The sequence below is a fragment of the Terrapene carolina genome, unplaced genomic scaffold (assembly GCF_002925995.2).
Source record: "Terrapene carolina triunguis isolate 2854851 unplaced genomic scaffold, T_m_triunguis-2.0 Scaffold62, whole genome shotgun sequence".
NCBI lineage: Eukaryota > Metazoa > Chordata > Testudines > Emydidae > Terrapene > Terrapene triunguis.
The window spans coordinates 36,645,737-36,668,371 of NW_020664413.1; the positions used below are offsets into that span (position 1 = coordinate 36,645,737).

Consider the following 22,635-nt stretch of genomic DNA (forward strand, 5'->3'; position numbering starts at 1 on the left):
CTGCTCTGGCCCTCTGCACCAGCTTCTCTGCTGGCCACTTGCCACGCCTCTCTGCCAGCCGCCCAGCTGGCCACTCGCCAGGATGTCTTCGGGGCCCCCCACATACACACTTAACACAGCTCTTAGTGATTTCAGCTGTTAGTGGGGGAGCCTCACTGTTGGTGCACGCTGGGCAGTCTCTTGCAATAGAGACACTGTCCCAAAGTAGGTCTAATACTTAGACCTAGCTATCAGTGATTTCAGCTCTGCAGTGTGAAACAAGACTCTCAATTGAGTCTAAATTAGCTCTTTTATTTTACCATGGAGAGAGGAAGGGTCAAATGGTCATTGTTAAGCTCCGGTGATTCTCAGCTGGCATAAGGGCCAAACTGGTCCCTTGCCAAGCTCAGTATTGGGGTGTTAGGAGATATAAAGATGGCACAGTTCAGCCAGACCCAGGGATCAGGGCCATTGACCTTGCTAAACCTTTTCCTTACAATACATTTGTTTTGTAGTGTGTAGAGATGATATGTCTATTCCTAAGTGCCAAGTGGTTCTGCTCTCTCTGGCTATGTCTACATTTGAGCTGGGAGGTGTGATGACCAGATTGCGTAGACATACACATGCTAACTCTCCTTGAGCTAGCGGGCTAAAAATAGCAGTGTAGCCAGGGTATCATGGGCAGCAGCTCAGGCTAGCTGCCTGAGTACATACGAAGGGGGTCTGAGTGGTACATATTCAGGTGGCTAGCCCAAGCTGATACAGTACACTGCTATTTTTAGTATGCTAGCTTGAGCAGAGCGAGTGCGGGTCCGTCTACACAAGCTGGGCCTCTCACCTTCCAGCTCAGATGCAGATATGCCCTATGACTGGTGCTTGTGGGCTCAGGTGCACCTTTGCTGGATTTTTTCCCAGAAGACATAGAATAAAAAGAGGCCTCTTTTGTACTGCATGATGGGAAAAATCTCACTAAGCACATGCTCTTCTGATGGAGAGGAGATATAAACCTTCTTTGTCTTCATTCTAGCTGCATCCAATTTTAGCAATTCATTGTCACATTTGGAATTTGGTTTCCTCACTGCAATTCTAGCCCCCTATATGCTTCATCTGGCAGAAATCTGGATGCCACAATGACCTGTGTGGATGGCAAAAAGGGGAGCACATTCAGAACCTACTACGCTGAGGACAAAATATACTTGTAATATTAGGTCATCAATAGAATGACCTATTGGTTCTAGAGAAGAGAAATCTAAAAGCCAAATATGACCAATAGTGTCTGAAGGGAGACCAATAAAATAGGGTTGTAGCCCACGAAAGCTTATGCTCTAATAAATTTGTTAGTCTCTAAGGTGCCACAAGTACTCCTGTTATTTTTGCGGATACAGACTAACACGGCTGCTACTCTGAAACCTGTCAATAAAATAGAATAGATCCTGTGCCTGAGGAAGGAAAAGGTGAGCCCTGACTTTATCCTGACTTCTTCATCATATATGCAACAGGATTTTCAAAATCACGTCCTGTTAGCCTAACCTTGCTTCCGTTGAGGCCAGTGCTAAAATTCTCAATGGGAAGAGTTAGGCCAGCAATGAGTGTTCTGGAAAATGCCATCTGTTATTTTTAAATCCCTGACTCTTCAAAGTAATGTCCACCTGTGTGTGGCGAGCCAAAACCACATGAGATGTTCCCATAGACATTTTTTTTCAAAGCTTGCAGATGTGGTCTCTTATGGTTACACCTTTCTTTATAATTTCACAGTAACTGAGCTTTTCTTAGCTTTCAAACATTTTTTGTTGGTATTTAGATTACATGATGACCAGTGTTAAAATCCAACTGAAAGAGGACTTATTAAAAAAATAGTTGTTGTTGACATTCCAGTATTAGAATATTTCTCTTGTCATTAGGGAAGATTAATAATTTATGGTATTTGCTACCAAATGGCAGATTATTGCAAACATAAATGTGTTCTGTGCAATAAAATTAATATTATGCATGTGACAATTGACCATTGTGTCATAAATTCAATCCTTCACCTTGGTTTCTGATTGTAACTGAAGGAAAAGTAAAATATGTTATTTTTCTTGGTGTGGTGGTTTGAGATACAAGACCTATTTAACCTATTACATACAGTCACAAAGTGTGCTTTTACTGAAAGGGCATCAGTATGCAGCTCTGTAGACAATAATGTTTGTATCGTGTGTGTCCTTTTGAATTAGGACTGAAACAAAAATGCTGTAGGAAAATCTGCCACCGTTTCCCCTTTATTTTTCAAAACAGGAGTAGCAGTGGGGGGATGGACAGGAATAAGAACAGGAGGCAGGGAGGCCTCAGAGAAAGGGACACATCATCATTGGATCATTATTACAAATGTAATTCATGATGTGCCTGTTCCCCTCCACCTGTCTGCTGCATGTGACTAACCAGCATCTGCCAGAGAGCTCCATGGAAGACAGAGGCAGGGATGAGCAGTCAGAGGCAGGTGGTGTAGAGAGGGAACAAAGAATAGAAAATTAACCACTTAGAAACCTTCCAAAAGAGCTTACTTTTCACTCCCAGCTTCTGGGAACCTGATGTTTGGTCCCCTTCAGTGTTGATAACAGGGAAGTATTGACTTAATCAGAATTCTTCTTACAAGTGTGATGGAAATGATAGTGCTGATTGTTAAAAATTTCTTTTTCCTGAAAGGGTTAAAATGTCTTAGATGAGGCTTTAATATAATGGATCATGCCAGTATGCTCTGTGCTATCCCTAGGCACTCATTGCTACTCAGTGTCTATTCACTTTAAAAAATGATTTTATATGGATTTAAAGCTGGTGAAAAATGCTGGATTGATGGTACTAGAGAATCAAATTCTTTGTTTCTCCACAGAACAGGTGTGTAGAGCAGAACACACTTCCCCAAAGCAATCTGCCATTGCACTTCAGCCATTGTTTATGAATTGAATTATTGTACCACCTACAGGCCTGGGTCCTCTTGTGCTAGGCACTGTACAAATATATAATGACAAGACAACCCCTGCTCTGAAAAGTTTACCATCTCAGTGTAAGACTATAGACAACAGGTATATAAATTAAGCAGATGGGGAGAGCACAAGGAAACAATGAGATGAGACTGGTCAGCAAGAAAAACATTGGCTACAGCAAGTCACCTGGGGGTGAAAGAGAAGATTAATTTCAATGCCTTAAACAATCCTAAATCTCACTCTTGAGATGTGCACTAAAGGAGCAAAATAATCCTAACTGTGTTGGTGGTTTTCGTGATGCACTGTTTACATCTGTGCACTAGGAACTGGACTGAGCCCACCAACTCACTCCACATAGTCCAATGGAGAGCCCCCACTTCTGGTCACATTCTTTACTGACTTGAGTCAAATCCAAATTGGCAATTTAAAAGTGAAAGGATCCACATCTGATTTAGTCATTCCCACTGAGATTATAACTGAGCTGAATAGAAACATGTAGCCATAACCACTTCCATGTGCATTTCATTTTCTAAAATTGTTCCTTTTTGATAAAATTCAGTAGAACCTGCTTTACAGTGAAGTAGCTTCACTATAATTAGCATGTGACCCTCAGTGGAAAAGACCTAACTGGTGCAGGGCAACTGCATGAAAGCCCCCCTTTAATCTTCCATGCAAGAAGGGCTCCTGTATTCTGTAAGAACCATATTTGAGTTTTTACAACATGCACATCTAATAGAGATATTTGCAGCCCTTATAAGATGTGCATGCAGTGAAAGATACAGTAGGGCTTGTACAGGATGCAGGAACTCCAGAAAGTTTGGAAGTGGACATAGATGAAGCTTGCTTTGTCCTGCTGCTGTGGGACCCCAGACTCAAGAAACACTAGCTCCCATAGTTCCTTACAATCTAATTTGGGCATCACTATAAAGGGAGCTTAATTCCTTGGAATGCTTTGACAAAACACAAGACTTCACTTTTTATTCATTGCAGGTGCATTTACACTAGGAGTGAGTTCCTTACAAGTGGTTTCCAGCCTATTTTTTCTTAAATGGCAGCACAAATCCATAGAAACTAAAAGAGAAGAAAATGCCAAGTATCTAACACAGTATCTTTGTGTGTGTGTGTGTGTGTGTGTGTGAGAGAGAGAGAGAGAACTTCAAATTTATTGTAAGCACACACATGTAACTGATTCAAGTGTTTGGAAATGTTTGAACTGTCATGTAGACCTGGCTTTGCTGATGTTGCCTTTTAGCATTTTTCCACTCTCCAAACAGCAGGGGGTAACCAAAGGCAGATTAATTGAGCATGGTCGTGCCTAGGATTTTATTAATTTTTCTGTTTTGTTTTGGGGGCTTAACCCTTTGATGTTTATTTTAAGACTTTTTTTGACCATGCAGAGTTATTGAAACAATAAATATTAAAAATAAATCATACCCTGAATCATCAAGGTATTGCAGTGAGAGCCAAGCAGTAATGAGGTGTAGCAGCTAATGTATCCAGCAATTAACAATGGGCAAACTTGTAAATGTTTGCCACTGTCTTGGACTGGGCATGGGTGGTCAGGCCTAGCAGTTGGAGCAGTGGCGGTCAGAGTTGGGGCCAGGAAACAGGAGTCTGAGCTGAACAGGGCTGGAGGAAGGCTAGAAACAAGACAGACACAGGAGCAATCACAGCTGCAGGTGTAAGCATTGAGCAATATCTGGCCAAGTGCTACTGCTGGTCTTAAGAGCAGTTCTGACTGTGCTGCTTGGTCAATCAGGTGATTTGGCCAATGAGGAATTTCGGCTATGGTTAGCTGCTAGCTGACCCTAGACCCAGATGCAGGCCCTCATTTGTGAGAGGTTTGGATGAAATTTATTCAGACTTTGGGTGAAGAACTATCTTGTTAGCTTGCAAATTAGGCTGGGACACTGGCCTTTCTTGCAGCATTATGGCCCTTCTACCTCCAGTTCTGACTGGATCCAGAAAGTGCACTTTTTTAATCCCAGGAAAGTTTCTGTGTGAATTGGGACATTTCTCATCACAGCTGGACAGGGTTGCCTGTCCACAGGCATTTAGATATTACATTGATGGATGCAGTGTAAATGCCTGGATAGACAGACCTATAGCGGTGACTGACACGTTGGTGAGTGTAATGTGTGTCTGTTATGACTTGCTGTGTGTGCACTGCATCTTCTCACAGGAGAAGATATATTCTCTTTGCTGCAGATTCAGTTACAATTTTGTTTTCTGCTGCACCTGCTACAGACATCTGCGACACAAAGACACTCTGTGATCTCTCGTGGAAGCCTTACTTTTGTTCTTGTTTTTGTGCACTTAATTTAAATAAAGGTCATTCTGCATTTTGTGTATCTAAAAACATAGTACCTTGGATTAAAATATTCTTGGAGGTATATTGTTTTGTCCATGAAATGCTGGCAATAAAATATAGTATGTCTAAAAATATGTCTGAGGCCTGGATCTGCTCATTAAATCAATTTTTTTAAAGAACAGATTTGTAGCTATGGAGGTTGTAATCACTCTGGTTAAAAAAAATAATTTAAAAAAGAAACACTAATGCTAGTCTAATCAGTTTTGGCTGGAATAATGAGGGGCATTAGTAATTGTTTTCTCTTTCCGAGCTTACAAAATATTCAGACCACCATTGGTGCTCTTATAAAATCTATTTCATTCCATTTATTCATTAGTAAATATTTGTTCATGACTGCTGATAAATAGTTCCCCCTTTCAGTCATCTGATTTGCCAGTTGCAAAATAGCAGTTTACATTGTTGAGACACAGCAATTCCAACAATGTTATCATCCAAGTGCAAGCAGCCAGTGGATTTTTAGAGGCTATCTTAGACAGGCCTATGTGTGGGTGTCTGCTCTTGTTCCCTGCTAATAAATGCTTCATTTTTTCCTGTAATTGTGGCAGAATGGAAATGGTGCTTAGGAGCCTGGCTGTGAGATTGCAGCAAATGGCTGCAACCTATGTTTAATGTAGTGACACTAATGAATTCTGAGAATTAATTTTCAGCAAAGAAAGCATGATGGAAGATACTAGAATTTCAAATTAAGTAATGGATTGACTTTCGTCAAGGCCAACATGTACAATATTTGTTTCCTTTTCAACCCCTACTTACTTACTCCTCTTTTTATTTTATAGGCACACATACCAAATCTGAACATCATTTTAGTGTATCTTATATGACATACATCTTGTAATGGATTTTCTAGCCAATTTGTACAATGAGAAGTAGGAGTCCCACAGCTTGGATTTTCATTTAGAAATTCCATGGGCCAAACAAATTTAATTAATTTGCAGGTGCAATAGGCTTGGTGTTTTTAGTTGTAGTTACAGTACAGTTGATGTTGGACTGATCACGTTACTTAGACTAACTGTCCAAATTGGTCCTAGCTGAGAACATATTTTAGTTGAAGCCTTTTCTTACTTCAGAGAGCAGTTTCCTTAGTGATATGAACTTTTAAATACATTTTTGATAATGCAACACACATTTTGATTTGTTCTTGACAATAAGACAGACAGCACTGTGGTTGTTCCATAGCTGCCTCCGAGCTACTGTCTTTTAAAAACATATAAAAGAAAACACTTTGGGAAGTAGCTCATGAGAATGTTAGCAGAGCCAAACCATGAGAGCAGTATGATAGTATACAGGACTTGTGCTGTAGGTTATAAAGCCCTTGATTTTAATCAAGAAAGTGGTGCTAGGCCTTCTCTAGATGTTCATCTTTTAAATGTAAATGTCTCTGTATTTCAAAGGTATGTGCTCCTGCTTCTGCTTACTTTTTTCCTGACTTTGCCAGATTTCCCCCCAGGATTTCAATCCCTCTTAAATGTTCAAATATAGTTTCCCTGCTTAAAAATAAGTTATATGAACATATGGAATTTGTACAGTCCAGTTTCCATTGTGAGTTGGAACACACACAGCTGAATGGCAGGAGAGCAGTAACAACACAACAGGGACAGGTAGATCAAATAATCATAGACTTTAAGGTCAGAAGGGACCATTATGATCTAGTCTGACCTCCTGCACAACGCAGGCTACAGAATCTCACCCACCCACCCACCTCTGCATCAAACCTGTGTCTGAGCCATTGAAGTCCTCAAATCATGGTTTAAAAACTTCAAGATGCAGAGAATCTTCCAGCAAGTGACCTGTGCCCCACGCTGCAGAGGAAGGCGAAACCCCCCCCAGGGCCTCTGCCAATCTGCACTGGAGGAAAATTACTTCCCGACCCCAAATATGGCGATCAGCTAAACCCTGAGCATGTGGGCAAGACTCACCAGCCAGACACCCAGAAAAGAATTCTCTGTAGTAACTCAGATCCCACCCCATCTAACATCCCATCACAAGCCATTGGGCATATTTACCGCTAATAGTCAAAGACCAATTAATTGCCAAAATTAAGCTATCCCATTATACCATCCCCTCCAAAAACTTATCAAGCTTAGTCTTGAAGCCAGATATGTCTTTTGCCCCCACTACTCCCCTTGGAAGGCTGTTCCAGAACTTCACTCCTCTGATGGTTAGAAACCTTTGTCTAATTTCAAGTCTAAACTTCCTGATGGCCAGTTCATATCCATTTGTTCTTGTGTCCACATTGATACTGAGCTTAAATAATTCCTCTCCCTCCCTGGTATTTATTCCTCTGATATATTTGTAGAGAGCAATCATATCTCCCCTCAGCCTTCTTTTGGTTAGGCTAAACAAGCCAAGCTCTTTGAGTCTCCTTTCATAAGACAGGTTTTGCATTCCTCGGATCATCCTAGTAGCCCTTCTCTCTACCTGTTCCAGTTTGAATTCATCCTTCTTAAACATGGGAGACCAGAACTGCACGCAGTATTCCAGATGAGGTCTCACCAGTGCCTTGTATAACGGTACTAACACTTCCATGTCTCTACTGGAAATACCTCACTTGATGCATCCTCAGACCGTATTAGCCTTTTTCACAGCCATATCACATTGGCGGCTCATAGTCATCCTGTGATCAACCAATACTCCGAGGTCCTTCTCCTCCTCTGTTACTTCCAACTGATGCGTCCCCAGCTTATAACATGACCTTGCACTTTTCACTATTACATTTCATCCTATTACTATTACTCCAGTTTACAAGGTCATCCAGATCTTCCTGTATGATATCCCAGTCCTTCTCTGTATTGGCAATACCTCCCAGCTTTGTGTCATCCGCAAACTTTATTAGCACATTCCCACTTTTTGTGCCAAAGTCAGTAATAAAAAGATTAAATAAGATTGGTCCCAAAACCAATCCCTGAGGAAATCCACTAGTAACCTCCCTCCAGCCTGACAGTTCACCTTTCAGTATGACTCATTGTAGTCTCCCCTTTAACCAGTTCCTTATCCACCTTTCAATTTTCATATTGATCCCCATCTTTTCCAATTTAGCTAATAATTCCCCATGTGGAACCATATCGAATGCCTGACTGAAATCGAGGTAAATTAGATCCACTGCGTTTCCTTTGTCTAAAAAATCTGTTACCTTCTCAAAGAAGGAGATCAGGTTGGTTTGGCACGATCTACCTTTTGTAAAACCATGTTGTAATTTGTCCCAATTACCATTGACCTCAATGTCCGCACAAGCTTAAAGGTCTGCTCATAAAGATCCCTTTGCAGGACTGGGGACTAAGGCAGAGAGATGAAGCCTAGCATATCAGTCACAAACACTAGAAGTACCCCTACTAGTATATGTCCACTGGTTAGATAAGAAACTACTGTACTCATGAAATCTTTAATCTTTATTTTTCCACATACTTTTTTCCTGTATGACCATGCAGCTCAGTGGAACCTACTGCTTCTCACCTGTAACAGTGCTCAGCTTCATGTAAATTGTATCTCAGTAAGAAAAGGTTACTCCCCCGTGAGGAAATTAATGTCCTTGGCTTCTAGTTGGGATTCTTCTGTCACATGTTTTTTTCAGGCTTGTCAAGCAGAGGAACATACAGTCACCTCAGCAGCTTCTCCTGCTTCTCTGGCCAGCCCAGGTTGACTTGGGAACTGTATATTAAATAGCCCTCTTCTGAAGAACAGGGTAGTAACAGTGCCAGCTGTCAGCTTGGGAAGCAACTACATTATTGAACACCAGTAGAGACACTGGCAGCCTGTCACTTCCTCTTCCATTGAACACACAGCTAAAGCCCAAGAAGAGTTGTTTTAGAGACAAGTTCGGAGGAATATCTAGCACATGTTCAGTACAGCATTATAGCAGCAACTGCAATTTGAGAGGCAGTGCACAGAAGCACAGCATATGAATATATCCCAGAATATACAGTATTTCTAGCTCAAAATAGAGGAGATGCTAGCAATGGGCTATTTGCTGCTGGGTCTGTCAACAGGAGTAACACTATCTTTTTTAAAAAGTGTAAATATTCCTCTATCGCCCTTGATGGTACAAAAACTCCAATTAAAGCCATGTGGCCATCTGAAGTATGGAACTTTCCCCATCTTGTGAGTCAGCTAAGTAACCATCCTGCATAATCCAGAGACCAGAGCTCTTGCCAAGAGCTCTCATCCAGCTCTGCAAACAAAGTCAATTGAATTTGAGCTGAACTTGCTGGGGTAGAAACCAATATATTGAGATCACCCTGTGGCTCCTGGCAGAATTTGGGCCTATCATGCAAGCTGAAGCTCAACAATCTCCAAGAGTCATATGTAGCACCACCTGTGAAAGATGTCCATCCCTCTCATAGGTGGTGCAAGATAGTGAAGAACAATTCAATGTCTTCTTACTAAGAAACTTCTCCTTTTCCTCCAGACAAGGATCTGGCGGCTGGCCACAGTGATCCAGCCCTTCATCACCTCCAGACTGACCAGTGTGTGTGTCAACAGTCTGTAGCGCGATGAGTTCACCTCTAACTCAAGTGAAATCCTAGATGGCAACCGATTTGTTACAATATCCATGACTTCTGATATTTGGGGATTTTTGCTTGTCAGTAGAGAGTGGTAAACAGCTGAACAAACTTCTTTATAAGCTGCAATGTGGAACAGTGAGCTGCACAGAATACAGCAGTGAAACAGGGCCAGAGCAGTGAATAACTTTCATTCCCCACAGGTTGCCTGTTGTTGTTGTTGTTATATTAATATTATTCATCTAGTGCCCAAAGTATGGTAGGCACTTTCTATTTATTTAGTTATTTAGAGTTGTTAAAATATTAACAAGAAGGACACAATCTTAATCCTCAGGCACCTATGACAGGTTATGGAGACAATAACACTAAATCTAACAACTGACCCCTCTCATAAAAGTCAACCTCTCAATAGAGTCCCCGAAAACCTCCAGCTACCATAGAAGCTTCAAGCCACTCTCTCGACAAAACTTATGGATAAACAATAAAATAGGTCCCAGCCCAACTGCTTGCAGTCTAAATAGACAAAGGAGAGGGGAAGAGCATTTAACATACACTAAAATTCTTGCTAAATACAGCCTCCAATAATAATTGTCCCCAGCCATGCCACATTATTTATGACCCTTTCTCCTAGCAACTTGCCTACAATTTAATCCATGTCAAGTTGTTCCTTGTTGTCCCGCACCAGCCCCCTTTTACCTGCAGAAACTGAGTATTCTGGGAGGTAAGTCCTGTTGACTTTGGAGGGTGAGGACATGGTTCATGGGACAGTGAAGTGTGTCTTTGATCATACTGTTGCTGCTTTCACTGCTGTTCTGGGTTGCTTCCTCCAGGTGGGGGCTTTTATAGGTCAGCCTATGTGATGTACTGGTGGTGGCTCTGCCCTCCCCTGCCCCTTAGGAGGCAAGAAGAAAGGCAGGCATTGGGGTCCTGGTGTCTCAGAGGGAATCTGGACCAAGGTGGGACCTTTGAACACAAAAGGTGAAATCCCAGCTCCATTAGCAAAACTCCCATTGATTTCAATGGGCCTGGAATTTCACCCAGAATGATTATTTTAAAAATATTCTTTAAAGAGTGGAGTTGGTTTACAAAGATAGTGTGGTGTCTCCAAAATGTGTCTGTCATTTCAGTACTTAACTATCGTTATAAAGTTTTTCCTAATATCTAACCCAAATCTCCATTGCTGCAAGTTAAGCTGATTACTTCTTGTATTCCATGTCCATTGAAGGAAGGACAATTGATCACCAGCCTCTTTAGAACTGCTCTTAAGATATTTGAAGACTGTTACTATGTTACCCCTGAGTCTTCTTTTCTCAAAACTAAACATGCCCCGTTTTTTAACCTTTTTTCTTAGGTCAGGTGCTCTAAACCTCTTTTCATTTTTGATGCTCTCCTCTAGATTTTCCCCAATTTGTCCACGTCTTTCTTAAAGTGTGGTGCCCAGAACTGGACACAGCATCTTAGCCAAGGTCTCATCAGTGCTAAGTAGAGTGGGACAATTACCTCCTGTGTCTTACATTCCTGTTAATACATCCCAGAATATTTGACTTTTCTGCAGCTTCATCACATTGTTGGCTCATATTCAATTTCTGATCCATTATAACACCCAGATTCTTTTCTGCTGTACTACTGTCTAGCCAGTGATACCCAATTTTGTATTTGTTCATTTGATATTTTTCTTCCAAAGTATAGTGCTGTGCACTGATCTTTACTGAATTTCATCTTGTTGATTTCAGACTAATTCTCCAATTTGTCAAGGTCATTTTGAATTCTAATCCTGTCCTCCAAAGTGTTGCAACTGCTCCCAGCTTTGTGTTATCCCCACATTTTATAAGCATACTCTCCATTTCAGTATCCAAGTCATTAATGAAAATGTTGAATAGTACTGGACCCAGGACAGACCCCCTGCAGGATCCCACTAAATACGTCCTCCCAGTTTGACTCTGAACCATTGATAATTATACTTTCACTATGGTCTTTCAACCAGTTGTGCACTCGTATTATAGTAATTTCATCTAGACCACATTTCCGTGAGAATGTCATGTGGGGCTGAGTCAAAAGCCTTACTTAAATCAAGACAGATCACACCTAGTGCTTCCCCCCGTATTCACTAGGCCAGTAGCCCTGCCAGAGAAGGAAATTAAGTTGATCTAGCATGATTTGTTCTTGACAAATCCATGTAGGCTTTTACTTATCACCCCATTATTCTCTAGGTGCTCACAAATTGATTGTTTAATAATTTGTTCCAATATCTTCCCAGGTATCAATTTAGGCTGACTGGAAATTCCTTGGGTCTCCTTTGCGACCCTTTTAAAGATAGGCACTATATTTTCCCTTCTCCAGTCCTCTGGGATCTCACCTGTTCTCCGTGAGTTATCGGGGATAATCGCTAATGGTTCCGAGATTGCTTCAGCTAGTTTCTTAAATACCCTAGGACTGGGGTCGGCAACGTTTGGCACGCGGCTCGCCAGGGTAAGCACCCTAACGGGCTGGGCCAGTTTATTTACCTGCTGACGCGGCAGGTTCTGCCGATCGCGGCCCCCACTCGCCGCGGTTCGCCATCCCGGGCCAATGGGGGTGGCGGGAAGCAGTGCGGGTGAGGGATGTGCTGGCCGTGGCTTCCCGCCGCCCCCATTGGCCCGGGATGGAGAACCGTGGCCAGTGGGGGCCGCGATCGGCCGAACCTGCCGCGTCAGCAGGTAAATAAACTGGCCCGGCCCGCTAGGGTGCTTACCCTGGCGAGCCGCGTGCCAAACGTTGCCGACCCCTGCCCTAGGATGAATTTTGTCAGGCCCTGCTAACTTGAATACATCTAACTTATCTAAATATTTGTTAACCTGATCGTTCTCTATCCTACCTTATGTTCTGTCCTCCTTGATGTTAATAATATTTGTGTTAAGCATCTGGTCACAATTAATATTGGCTCATTGTGCTTTTTAATTGTATTAAAATGGGAGAACAAAACAATACTTCTAACTTCTATTTTTTACTATATTTTTGTGACATTTACCAGAATACCGTGACAAAACCACAGTATAGTGTAGGTAATTTTATAACATACTTACATGCAGTACCATGGACAGTTAGATGCTTCAGCCCTGGGCCATCCCTACATGTAAGACCATCTATCAAAGGCTCTGGGCCTAGTCAGCAGAGTTTCTCTAGACTTCCACTGGTGTAACTCAGAGCAGAATTTGTCCTAGTGTCTGCAAGACAGTGAGATAAAAAGTTTCCATGCCATTAGTGTTTTTAACAGCACTTTAGCTATCCCATTTCTTGTGCAGACTTCACTCTAACCCTTACTGTTTTATTGTCTTAAAACAATTGGAATGTTGTCTTTGAACCTAGTATTGTCAAGGGTGGTAAACATCAAATGAATTCAATATAAACTTTTCAGTACCAATTCCCCATGGTAGACATTTGAAATAAAGTTAATCACTAGTTCTATTTAATAAGGAATATGTGACTTTGAATACCTGATAGTTTTGTGTTTTTCTCTCATTTTCATTATGGTATTAGCTCTCCACTTACACAACTCACACACAAAAGAGAAGGGTATACATTTAAATGGAGATTGACATGCCCAATATTTTATATGTGAGTGCATTCACTTATAAAAATCATGGATAAAAAACAAAAAACCCCAAAACAAAACAAAAAGGACTCAGAACATGTAAAAGACAAATGATTGATTTCTTTTCATGGCAGGACAGGAGTGGTATTTATAGCTCTGCAGTCAGAGGAATGGAGATAATGTAGGTTCTGTTGGTTTAGTTTTTCTATCAGGAAGCTCCAGTTCTAACAGATAGCAAAACTCCCCTGACCAATTATAAAATTGACAGAACATTTTACAGACGGTATTTTCTGGACTAGATGATGGTCAACAAGAAGGGCTGTGAAAATGGTCCTGATGAACCACAATTATTAAAGTTATTTTGAAAGACAGATGTTGCAGGATTATTCTGGGAACCAGGCTTTAATGTTCTAGAAAATATTCAAGGTGAGGCTGAGCTTTAATAATTTGCTAGTGCATTTTGTCATTTTGTAATAAACTAAAATGTATAATGTTTTAGATATAATTTAAAATCTGCAGATTTGCTATTGGTAGAGTATTGAGTGCTATAAAAGCTATGAAAGTTTCATTGCACTTTTTGTGTAAAATGGCATCCTCTGCTTGTCAAATTTTCTCATGTAAAGGAAAGACTTCTTTAATGTATATTTGATGTAATTGCTTCATGAAACATCGGTAAATATGAAGTGTAAAAACATTTTAATTTTAAAGCATCTATTCAGACAATCTCATCTTGGATTGGAGTCCAGTAGGAGTTCCCTGAAATGATAGATATATGCTAGGATTGCCATATATACTGTAATATAGTTTTTCTTTTGCTGATTCTCAAATGATCGTAATGTTACAATCACAGTATAATTACTGAACTAAATAAAATTGAACAAACTAATACAAAAAGAAATTAAAGGACACTTTTGAAAAAAGTCTGATAGTTTAAATGCATTTCTCTATTTGGAGCATATTATTCCAGCTTTACTCTACTGGCACGGAATTATACTTCTTATCATGGCTTCCTAGATTTTAGATCTTTGACAGTACTCTATGATATTTATTAGTTAAAGTCCATGTTAATTTAATAAGCTCTGTCTGTTTGCTCATTACAAGATCACCTGACCCTGCCAGTGATTGAACTTGCCGATCATGGTTAGCATTTAAGTCTGAGTCATTTGTGTTTAGTCTGATCTATATTAAGTAGGTTTGCTAATTTACCTATCAAGGTTCTTATACTAATACCCATCACCATAGTATGTGAGAGCCATTGAAAAAGTTATTAGTTAATTAAAAACTTGGCATCAAATTGTTCTGACCAGTGTTCACTTACTCATTTATTTTATTGGGCTAAATCCTGCAGTCCTCACTCAGTCAGAATTCCCATTGGATAATATGTAGGAAATTAATGACTACAGGACTTTACTCTTTGTTCTCAGATGAAAACTACTTTGAATGGATACTACAAACAAGACTGTAGTAATGCTGCAAACCTGTACTTTATGCTGTTTACTCTTTTTAAAAAAGATTTGACATATGTTTACTGGCCCAAATTCTGCTCTGTTACACCACTGTTATAAGTGTTAAGTAACTCCACTGAGTTAAGTAATGTTATTCCAGATTTACACCACTGTAAATGAAAAGTGAATAGGGTCCCCTCATATAATTAATAACACCAATAAGTAGAAAAAGCAATCTGGTCTCTGTGACAGAACTGCCAGACAATAAGCCAACAGTTTAATGTTCAAGTCAAATTCAATGATTTTGTTATCAAATAGCATGTGCTGTATGTATAATGCTATTGCTCTATTTCCGCAGGTGTCTTATTAAGGATTTTGAAAAGCGTCCTTCAGTCACCCACCTTTTAGAGCATCCATTTATTAGACAAGCCCATGGTAAGGATATGTCTCTGCAAAAACAGTTGGCTGATCTCATCCAAGCACAAGAACAGTTAGGCTTTGTAGCCAAAATAAGGTACTGTGCATTGTATTATTCTGCAGCCTTCCCCTGACTAGCCCTGGAAACACAATTTAAAATGTTTAATTTTCAGACATTTATTACTTCAGATGATCACCTACATGCATTAGCCGTTTTATTTGTATTAAGTGCTGCATACCATATGAATGGAGAAACAAGCTTCCCACTCATGCCTTTATAACTTATTTTGTTCAACGATAACATGAATACCACACTATCTTTCTCTCTCCCATTTGACTTTGTTTTTATAAATATTCATTTAATGGATTTATCACTAATACTGCTAATATAGGGATTTTTATTGATCAGTTAATAAGCTGTTTACACTGAGTGGATTGAAATTCTGTTATGTTTTCGTAGCAGACCTGAAACTATAAACATGAGCAGTAAAGTGACTATCAGGAAAGATTAAGAATTGAACATTTTAAAGTTGTTTGCAGCTTGGTTAGCTATTACTAGTGATGGGGGAGGCCCTTTAATACTTAATATGATTGTTTTCCTTTGGATTAATAACAACTATTATTTTTATACAGCCTAACACTTAATTTTAAAAATGTGGTTAAAAAAGCAATGAATGCTCATCATTAGTAGAGGGTACTTTTTTCCAGCATCCTTTAAGGCTGACTATAAGAAATGTTTCTTGGTTTGGTTACTGTCCAGAAGGTGGCAGGATTTCACTGTTTTGAAAGTGAATTTAAATGCAAATGAACACACCTTCCTATGCTCAGCAATCATTTTGTAATATAAAATTTGTCTAGTACTAGATAAGCTCTGGTCCATTATTATAAACAAATACCTACTAATGTTGATGAAGAAAATTAAATGTCATGATTCATGACTCATACAAATGTATATACTTATATTCTGTAAGAATCTGCTGATTAAAAAGGAAAAGCCTAAATGTACATGTACAAGTTAAAATACTGGAATAGCTAGAGGTTTCAAGGTGAATGTGTCTTCCCTATTTTTCTGCTGAGGAAATATTAATCCCTCATCTAGCCCAGGCTCAGACCAGAACAGTTTCTGTTTTATCTCGCCTCTGGACCAAACTGCCTCTGGGTAGAACATGAATATGGGGTGGTGGGGAGAAGGCACAAGGAGCCTTCCCCACCCCAGTTATGCACCATGCAGAAGATCTAGACTCACCAGTGTCCGCCGATGCTTGGAAGAGCTCAAAGACTGCTTCCTTCTTGCACCCCAAGAGCATCAGTCTCTACAGAGGGAATGAGGAAGAGTCAGGGCCATGGCCCTTTCTCCATGCCACTGCACAGAGCTAGCTGGGAGTGCTGTGGGGTGCAGGCTGCAATCACCCAAAAGTATGATGCAGCATGTGAGTTCCCCCTGTAGGCCTGGGAGCTGGGGGAGGGATTGCGCCTGTGAGCTCATGTTTGTCCAGCATAATCTAACTCTTTGCCTGTCCTGCTACTGTCACAGGTACTCTGCTCCATGTTAAATCAGTTCTTCTCCATTATGATTAGTCAAGTAACCGAACCAGGAAGAAGAGGCGGATGAGGCTTTTTTTAAACAATTAACAAAATCATCCAAAGCACAGGACTTGGTGGTGATGTGGGACTTCAACTACTTAGACATCTGTTGGGAAAATAACACAGCAGGGCACAGATTATCCAACAAGTTCTTGGAATGTATTGGAGACAATTTTTGATTTCAGAAGGTGGAGAAAGCTACTAGGGGAGAGGCTGTTCTAGATTTGATTTTGACAAATAGGGAGGAACTGGTTGAGAATTTGAAAGTGGAAGGCAGCTTGGGTGAAAGTGATCATGAAATGGAAGAGTTCATGATTCTAAGGAATGGTAGGAGGGAGAACAGCAAAATAAAGACAATGGATTTCAAGAAGGCAGAGTTTAGCAAGCACAGGGAGTTGGTAGGTAAGATCCATTGGGAATCAAGTCTAAGGGGAAAAACAATTGAAGACAGTTGGCAGTTTTTCAAAGAGATATTATTAAGGCACAAGAGCAAACTATCCCACTGTGTAGGAAAGATAGGAAGTATGGCAAGAGATCACCCGGGCTTACCCAATGATTTAAAAATCAAAAAAGAGTCCTACAAAAAGTGGAAACTAGGTCAAATTACAAAGGATGAATATAAACAAATAACACAAGTATGTAGGGACAGAATTAGAAAGGCCAAGGCACAAAACGAGATCAAACTAGCTAGAGACATAAAGGGTAACAAGAAAACATTGTATAAATACATTAGAAGAGGAAGACCAAGGACAAGGTAGGCTCATTGCTCAATGGGGTGTGTGTGGGGGGGAACAATAACAGAAAATGGCATAAGTGCTTAATTACTTCTTTGTTTCAGTTTTCACCAAGAAGGTTGGTAGTGATTGGACGTCTAACATAGTGAATGCCAGTGAAAATGAGGTAGGATCAGAGGCTAAAATAGAGAAAGAACAAGTTAAAAATTACTTAGACAAGTTAAATATCAGAGGGGTAGCCGTGTTAGTCTGGATCTGTAAAAAGCAACAAAAAGTCCTGTGGCACCTTAAAGACTAACAGATGTATTGGCGCATAAGCTTTCGTGGGTGAATGCCCACTTCGTCATTCACCCACGGAAGCTTATGCTCCAATACATCTGTTAGTCTTTAAGGTGCCACAGGACTCTTTGTTGCTTTAGACAAGTTAGATGTCTTCAAGTCACCAGGACCTGATGAAATCAAATGCATCCTAGAATACTCAAGGAGCTGACTGAGGAGATACCTGAGCCATTAGCAATTATCTTTGAAAAGTCATGGAAGATGGGAGAGATTCCAGAAGACTGGAAAAGGGCAAATATTGTACTAATCTATAAGAAGGGAAATAAGGATAACCTGGGGAATTATAGACCAGTCAGCTTAACTTCTGTACCCGGAAAGATAATGGAGCAAATAAATAAGCAATCAGTTTGCAAACATCTAGAAGATAATAAGGTGATAAGTAACAGCAAAACAAACCCTTGTCAAACCGACCTGATAGCTTTCTTTGACAGGAGAACAAGCCTTGTGGATAGCAGGGAAGTGGTAGACGTGGTAAATCTTGACTTTATTAAAGCTTTTACTGTCTCTCATGACTTTCTCATAAACAAACTAGGGAAATGCAACCTAGATGGAGCTACTAAAAGGTGGGTGCATAATTGATGGGAAAACCATTTCCGGAGAGTAGTTATCAGTGGTTCACAGTCATGCTGGAAAGGCATAACGAGTGGGGTCCTGTAGGGATCGGTTCTGGGTCTGGTTATGTTCAATATCTTAATCAATGATTTAGATAATGGCATAGAGAATACGCTTATAAAGTTTGCGGATGATACCAAGCTGGGACGGGTTGCAAGTGCTTTGGACGATAGGATTATAATTCAAAATGATCTGGACAAACTGGAGAAATGGTCTGAAGTAAATAGGATGAAATTTAATAATGACAAATGCAAAGGACTCCACCTAGAAAGGAACAATCAGTTGCACACATACAAAATAGGAAATGACTGCCTAGGAAGGAGTACTGGGGAAAGGGATCTGTGGTCATAGTGGACCATAAGCTAGATATGAATCAATAGTGTAATGCTGTTGCAAAAAAGGCGAACATCATTCTGGGATGTGTTAGCAGGAGTGTTGTAAGCAAGACATGAGAAGTAATTCTTCCGCTCTATGCTGTGCTGATTAGGCCTCAACTGGAGTATTGTGTCCAGTTCTGGGTGCCACATTTTAGGGAAGATGTGGACAAATTGGAGAAAGTCCAGAGAAGAGCAACAAATATGATTAAAGGTCTAGAAAACATGACCTATGAGGGAAGACTGAAAAAATTGGGTTTGTTTAGTCTGGAGAAGAGAAGACGGAGGGGGAACATAACAGTTTTTTCAAGTGCATAAAAGGTTGTTACAAGGAAGAGGAGAAAAATTGTTCTTTTTAACCTCTGAGGATAGGACAAGAAACAATGGGCTTAAATTGCAGCAAGGGAGGTTTAGGTTGGACATTAGGAAAAACTTCCTGTCAGGGTGGTTAAGCACTGAAATAAATTGCCTAGGGAGGTTGTGGAATCTCCATCATTGGAGATTTTTAAGAGCAGGTTAGACGAACACCTGTCAGGGATAGTCTAGATAATATTTAGTCCTGCCATGAGTGCAGGGGACTGGACTAGATGACCTCTCGAGGTTCCTTTCAATCCTATGTTTCTATAAGTAGCATCCAGAGTCCAAGGTATGACAGCAGCTGATCAAGACCAGTAGCAGATTACTATCCACCTCCCCAAAAAACACAGGAAAGGTGGGAAGGAACCTTAACTGTCTTGGGGCACAATTCCTTCCTTGTGCTATTACTGCGGCAGTGCCACCATTACACAGGGCAGACTGTAGAAGCACAATTTAGGCCTTAGATACAGGAAATAACAAGTGGAAATTTTCAGAAACCTTGAATCCACAGACTGCTTAGTATGTAATCGGCTTAATCTGCAGCAAAGGAGATTTAGGGAAGATATTGGGGAAAACTTTCCAACTATAAAGGTAGTTAAGTTCTGGAATAGACTTCAATGGTAGATTGTGGAATCCCCATCACTGGAGGTTTTTAATAACAGGTTAGACAAACATCTGTCAGGGATGGTCTAGCTACATATAGTTGGTTCTGCCTCAGCTGGGGGGGCAGGGTGAGGGGATTGACTAGATGACCTCTTGAGGTCTCTTCCAGCCTAACATTACTATGATTCTGTGTTTATCAGTTTCTTATTAAATGAAGTACCACTTCTGCTGAGTATTGTGAAAAAAATACTTCAACACCTTCAACTCCTTTCTCTTCATGTGCCAGTATATTTATGCTTGTATCTGTAATTTTCACTCCATGCATCTGAAGAAATGGTTTTTTACCCACGAAAGCTTATGCCCAAATAAATCTTAGTTTTTAAGGTGCCACCGGCCTCCTCATTATACTTCAACACAGTATAGAAATCATTTTTTCCTCTGCATAAGTCACATTTTCCCAACACTACTATTCATATTATACACACAAACTACATTAAAAACATAATTAAAACTGCAAAGTCAGATTTTAGTTGTTAAAATCAAAGAACTCTCTACTGAGCACCTGTGAACTGCGCATATTCAAAGGTTTATAACTTGGCAAAATGTGGGTGGATTTTCATGGGGATGGCAAAAGGCATGTCCCGGAAACACAGGCTGCTCTGCTGGCAAATTTCAAGTTCCTGCTCCAACTCATAGAGGAGCTAGAGCATTTCAAAGAAAAGGTCTCAAGAATTTTTTAATATTGCAAAACAATGTATTCTTCATTAGCCTTGTTCTCAGAAACAGTTGGCTGGAATTTTCCAAAGAAATTCAGGCTGAGGAAGATACCTGGCATGGAAAATTTCAGCCCAAATGGTTAAAATTTCACAAAGATATAAGCAACTGACAATAGGGTCTTATAATGGGAGTTACTTTGGAATGTGGGTTTTGGTTTGGGCTCCCCCTGTGTGACACAGACTAATAATACATTGTATATTTAAATATGGTCTATTTGGGGATCTCAAAACTCTTTAAAGACTCTAATTCTTTGGGGCATCTTTTTGTTCTGTGTTTGTACAGCACCTAACATGATGGAGCCCTGGTCAATGACTGGGGCTCTTAGGGCACTACTAAAATATGAATAATAATAAATTACTCTTTGTAATACCCCTGTGATGGAAAGGGACGTATGCATGCATGTATGTACAGACACACACACATTTATTAGGAAGTGACAGTCATGTGATTAATCATGGAACCTTGTTATAAATCATGCACCTTTGATTGCCTTACCTGCAGTCCACCCCATAATCCATCAGCCTGGGACTAATATTCCAAAGCCTTAAACATTGTCACAAGGCCATCATTTCTATAAAACAACCTGACAGAGACCAGTTTCCTTATACTCCCCACCCCTTAAATGTGCCATTTCTACCCAAAACGACACTGAGCTGAGATTCAGGATGGACAATATACAGCCCTAGCCCAGTAACAAATTTTAATTTTGAATTGCAGTGGCACCTAGAGCTGCTAATTGGGAATCGGGCACAGGCTTGCTAGGTACTGTTTGGACATATAGCAAAAAACAGCTCCTCCCCAAAAGAGCTTCCAGTCTGAGTAAGGTCTAATAGCTTACATCTGGCCATCCCTAAAATTTGCCTCTGTATACTTTGGGAATTGGGAGATCCATAGCTTCTCAATGGGCATTTACTTCCAGCTCTGGAAGCCATTGAGATATTAGACTTGTGCTGATAATCATAAGATTATTATTGATAGAAAAACTAATTACGTTAATTTTTAAAGGTATCAAACGTATGTTAGTTATAATTTTCTTCTTCCTCAGAGGTCTGTACAGTTGAACTCTTGATACTAAGGGACCTGGCTTTGCAACAGAGGGATATGAAAAAAAGAGTACCAATGAAAAGTTTTAAAAGTCTCTAAAGCATTTAAAAATAGTTTTCAGTAAAGTATATAACACACACAGAACACATGATGGTGCAGTGTTATATAAAAGTTTTATTGGCATCCATTTGTGCTGATCTGCAGAAGTCACTTGTACAATAGCTTTACCTTTTGTAAATAAATTGGAATTCCCGAGGGCATGCTGATAAAAGCTTTTTGCCACACTACCAGGTGTGTGTGCTCTCTCTGACTCTTTAATGTGTACACGTATATATAATGTATAATAAAATGTTAGTCTTTATATAAAATCATCTACCTAACAACTGTTTGGGTGTGGAAATATGGAAACTTTTTTTGAGAGTGCATAGCAGCACTACAAAACAGTCTAGAAGAAAGAGCAGAAAATAATATATTTTCCCATTAAATCTTAAGGGAAACTAAGGAGGCAGACTGCAATTATCTAGAACTGGGAATTTACCAAGACTTTTCCTGTGAAAAGAGCCATTGATTCGTTAGTGACTACTGACTACAAGTGATCAGGAGATTCCACTTTTATCTCTGAGTTGAAAGATTTCAGCATCACAGTGCTGCCCACTATCATGCATTGGTTCATTATTGACTCAGCATCCATGTGTTCCTTGCAGGTGTCTTGTCTAAATCCTGAGAGCATCTAAGATTAGCCTTGCTTATTTTGTGAGATCACAACACAAATGGCAGGGCTACAGGCTAGAAACCCTAGGAGAACTGACTTACAATCTCTACAACTCTGCAGCATTTCTATCTCAAGTTGTTATTCCACAATTTACAGTGAAGTACGAAATTAAGAAGAAGAACAGTGCAAACTGAAACCAGGAAAACTCAAAATGATGCTTAGTTGAAAGATGTGAACGCTCTGAGGAGGTGGCAAAAACC

General features: G+C 40.1%; 1 protein-coding gene across 1 annotated transcript in view; it reads left to right on the forward strand.

Moving 5' to 3' along the window:
- MYO3B (myosin IIIB) overlaps nucleotides 1-22,635 on the forward strand; it is a 245,837-nt gene that overhangs the window by 70,229 nt on the left and 152,973 nt on the right. The window contains exon 8 of the mRNA XM_026647772.1: nucleotides 15,181-15,336. Within this exon, the coding sequence (XP_026503557.1) occupies nucleotides 15,181-15,336 (156 nt within the window). The remainder of the gene's footprint in view (nucleotides 1-15,180; nucleotides 15,337-22,635) is intronic.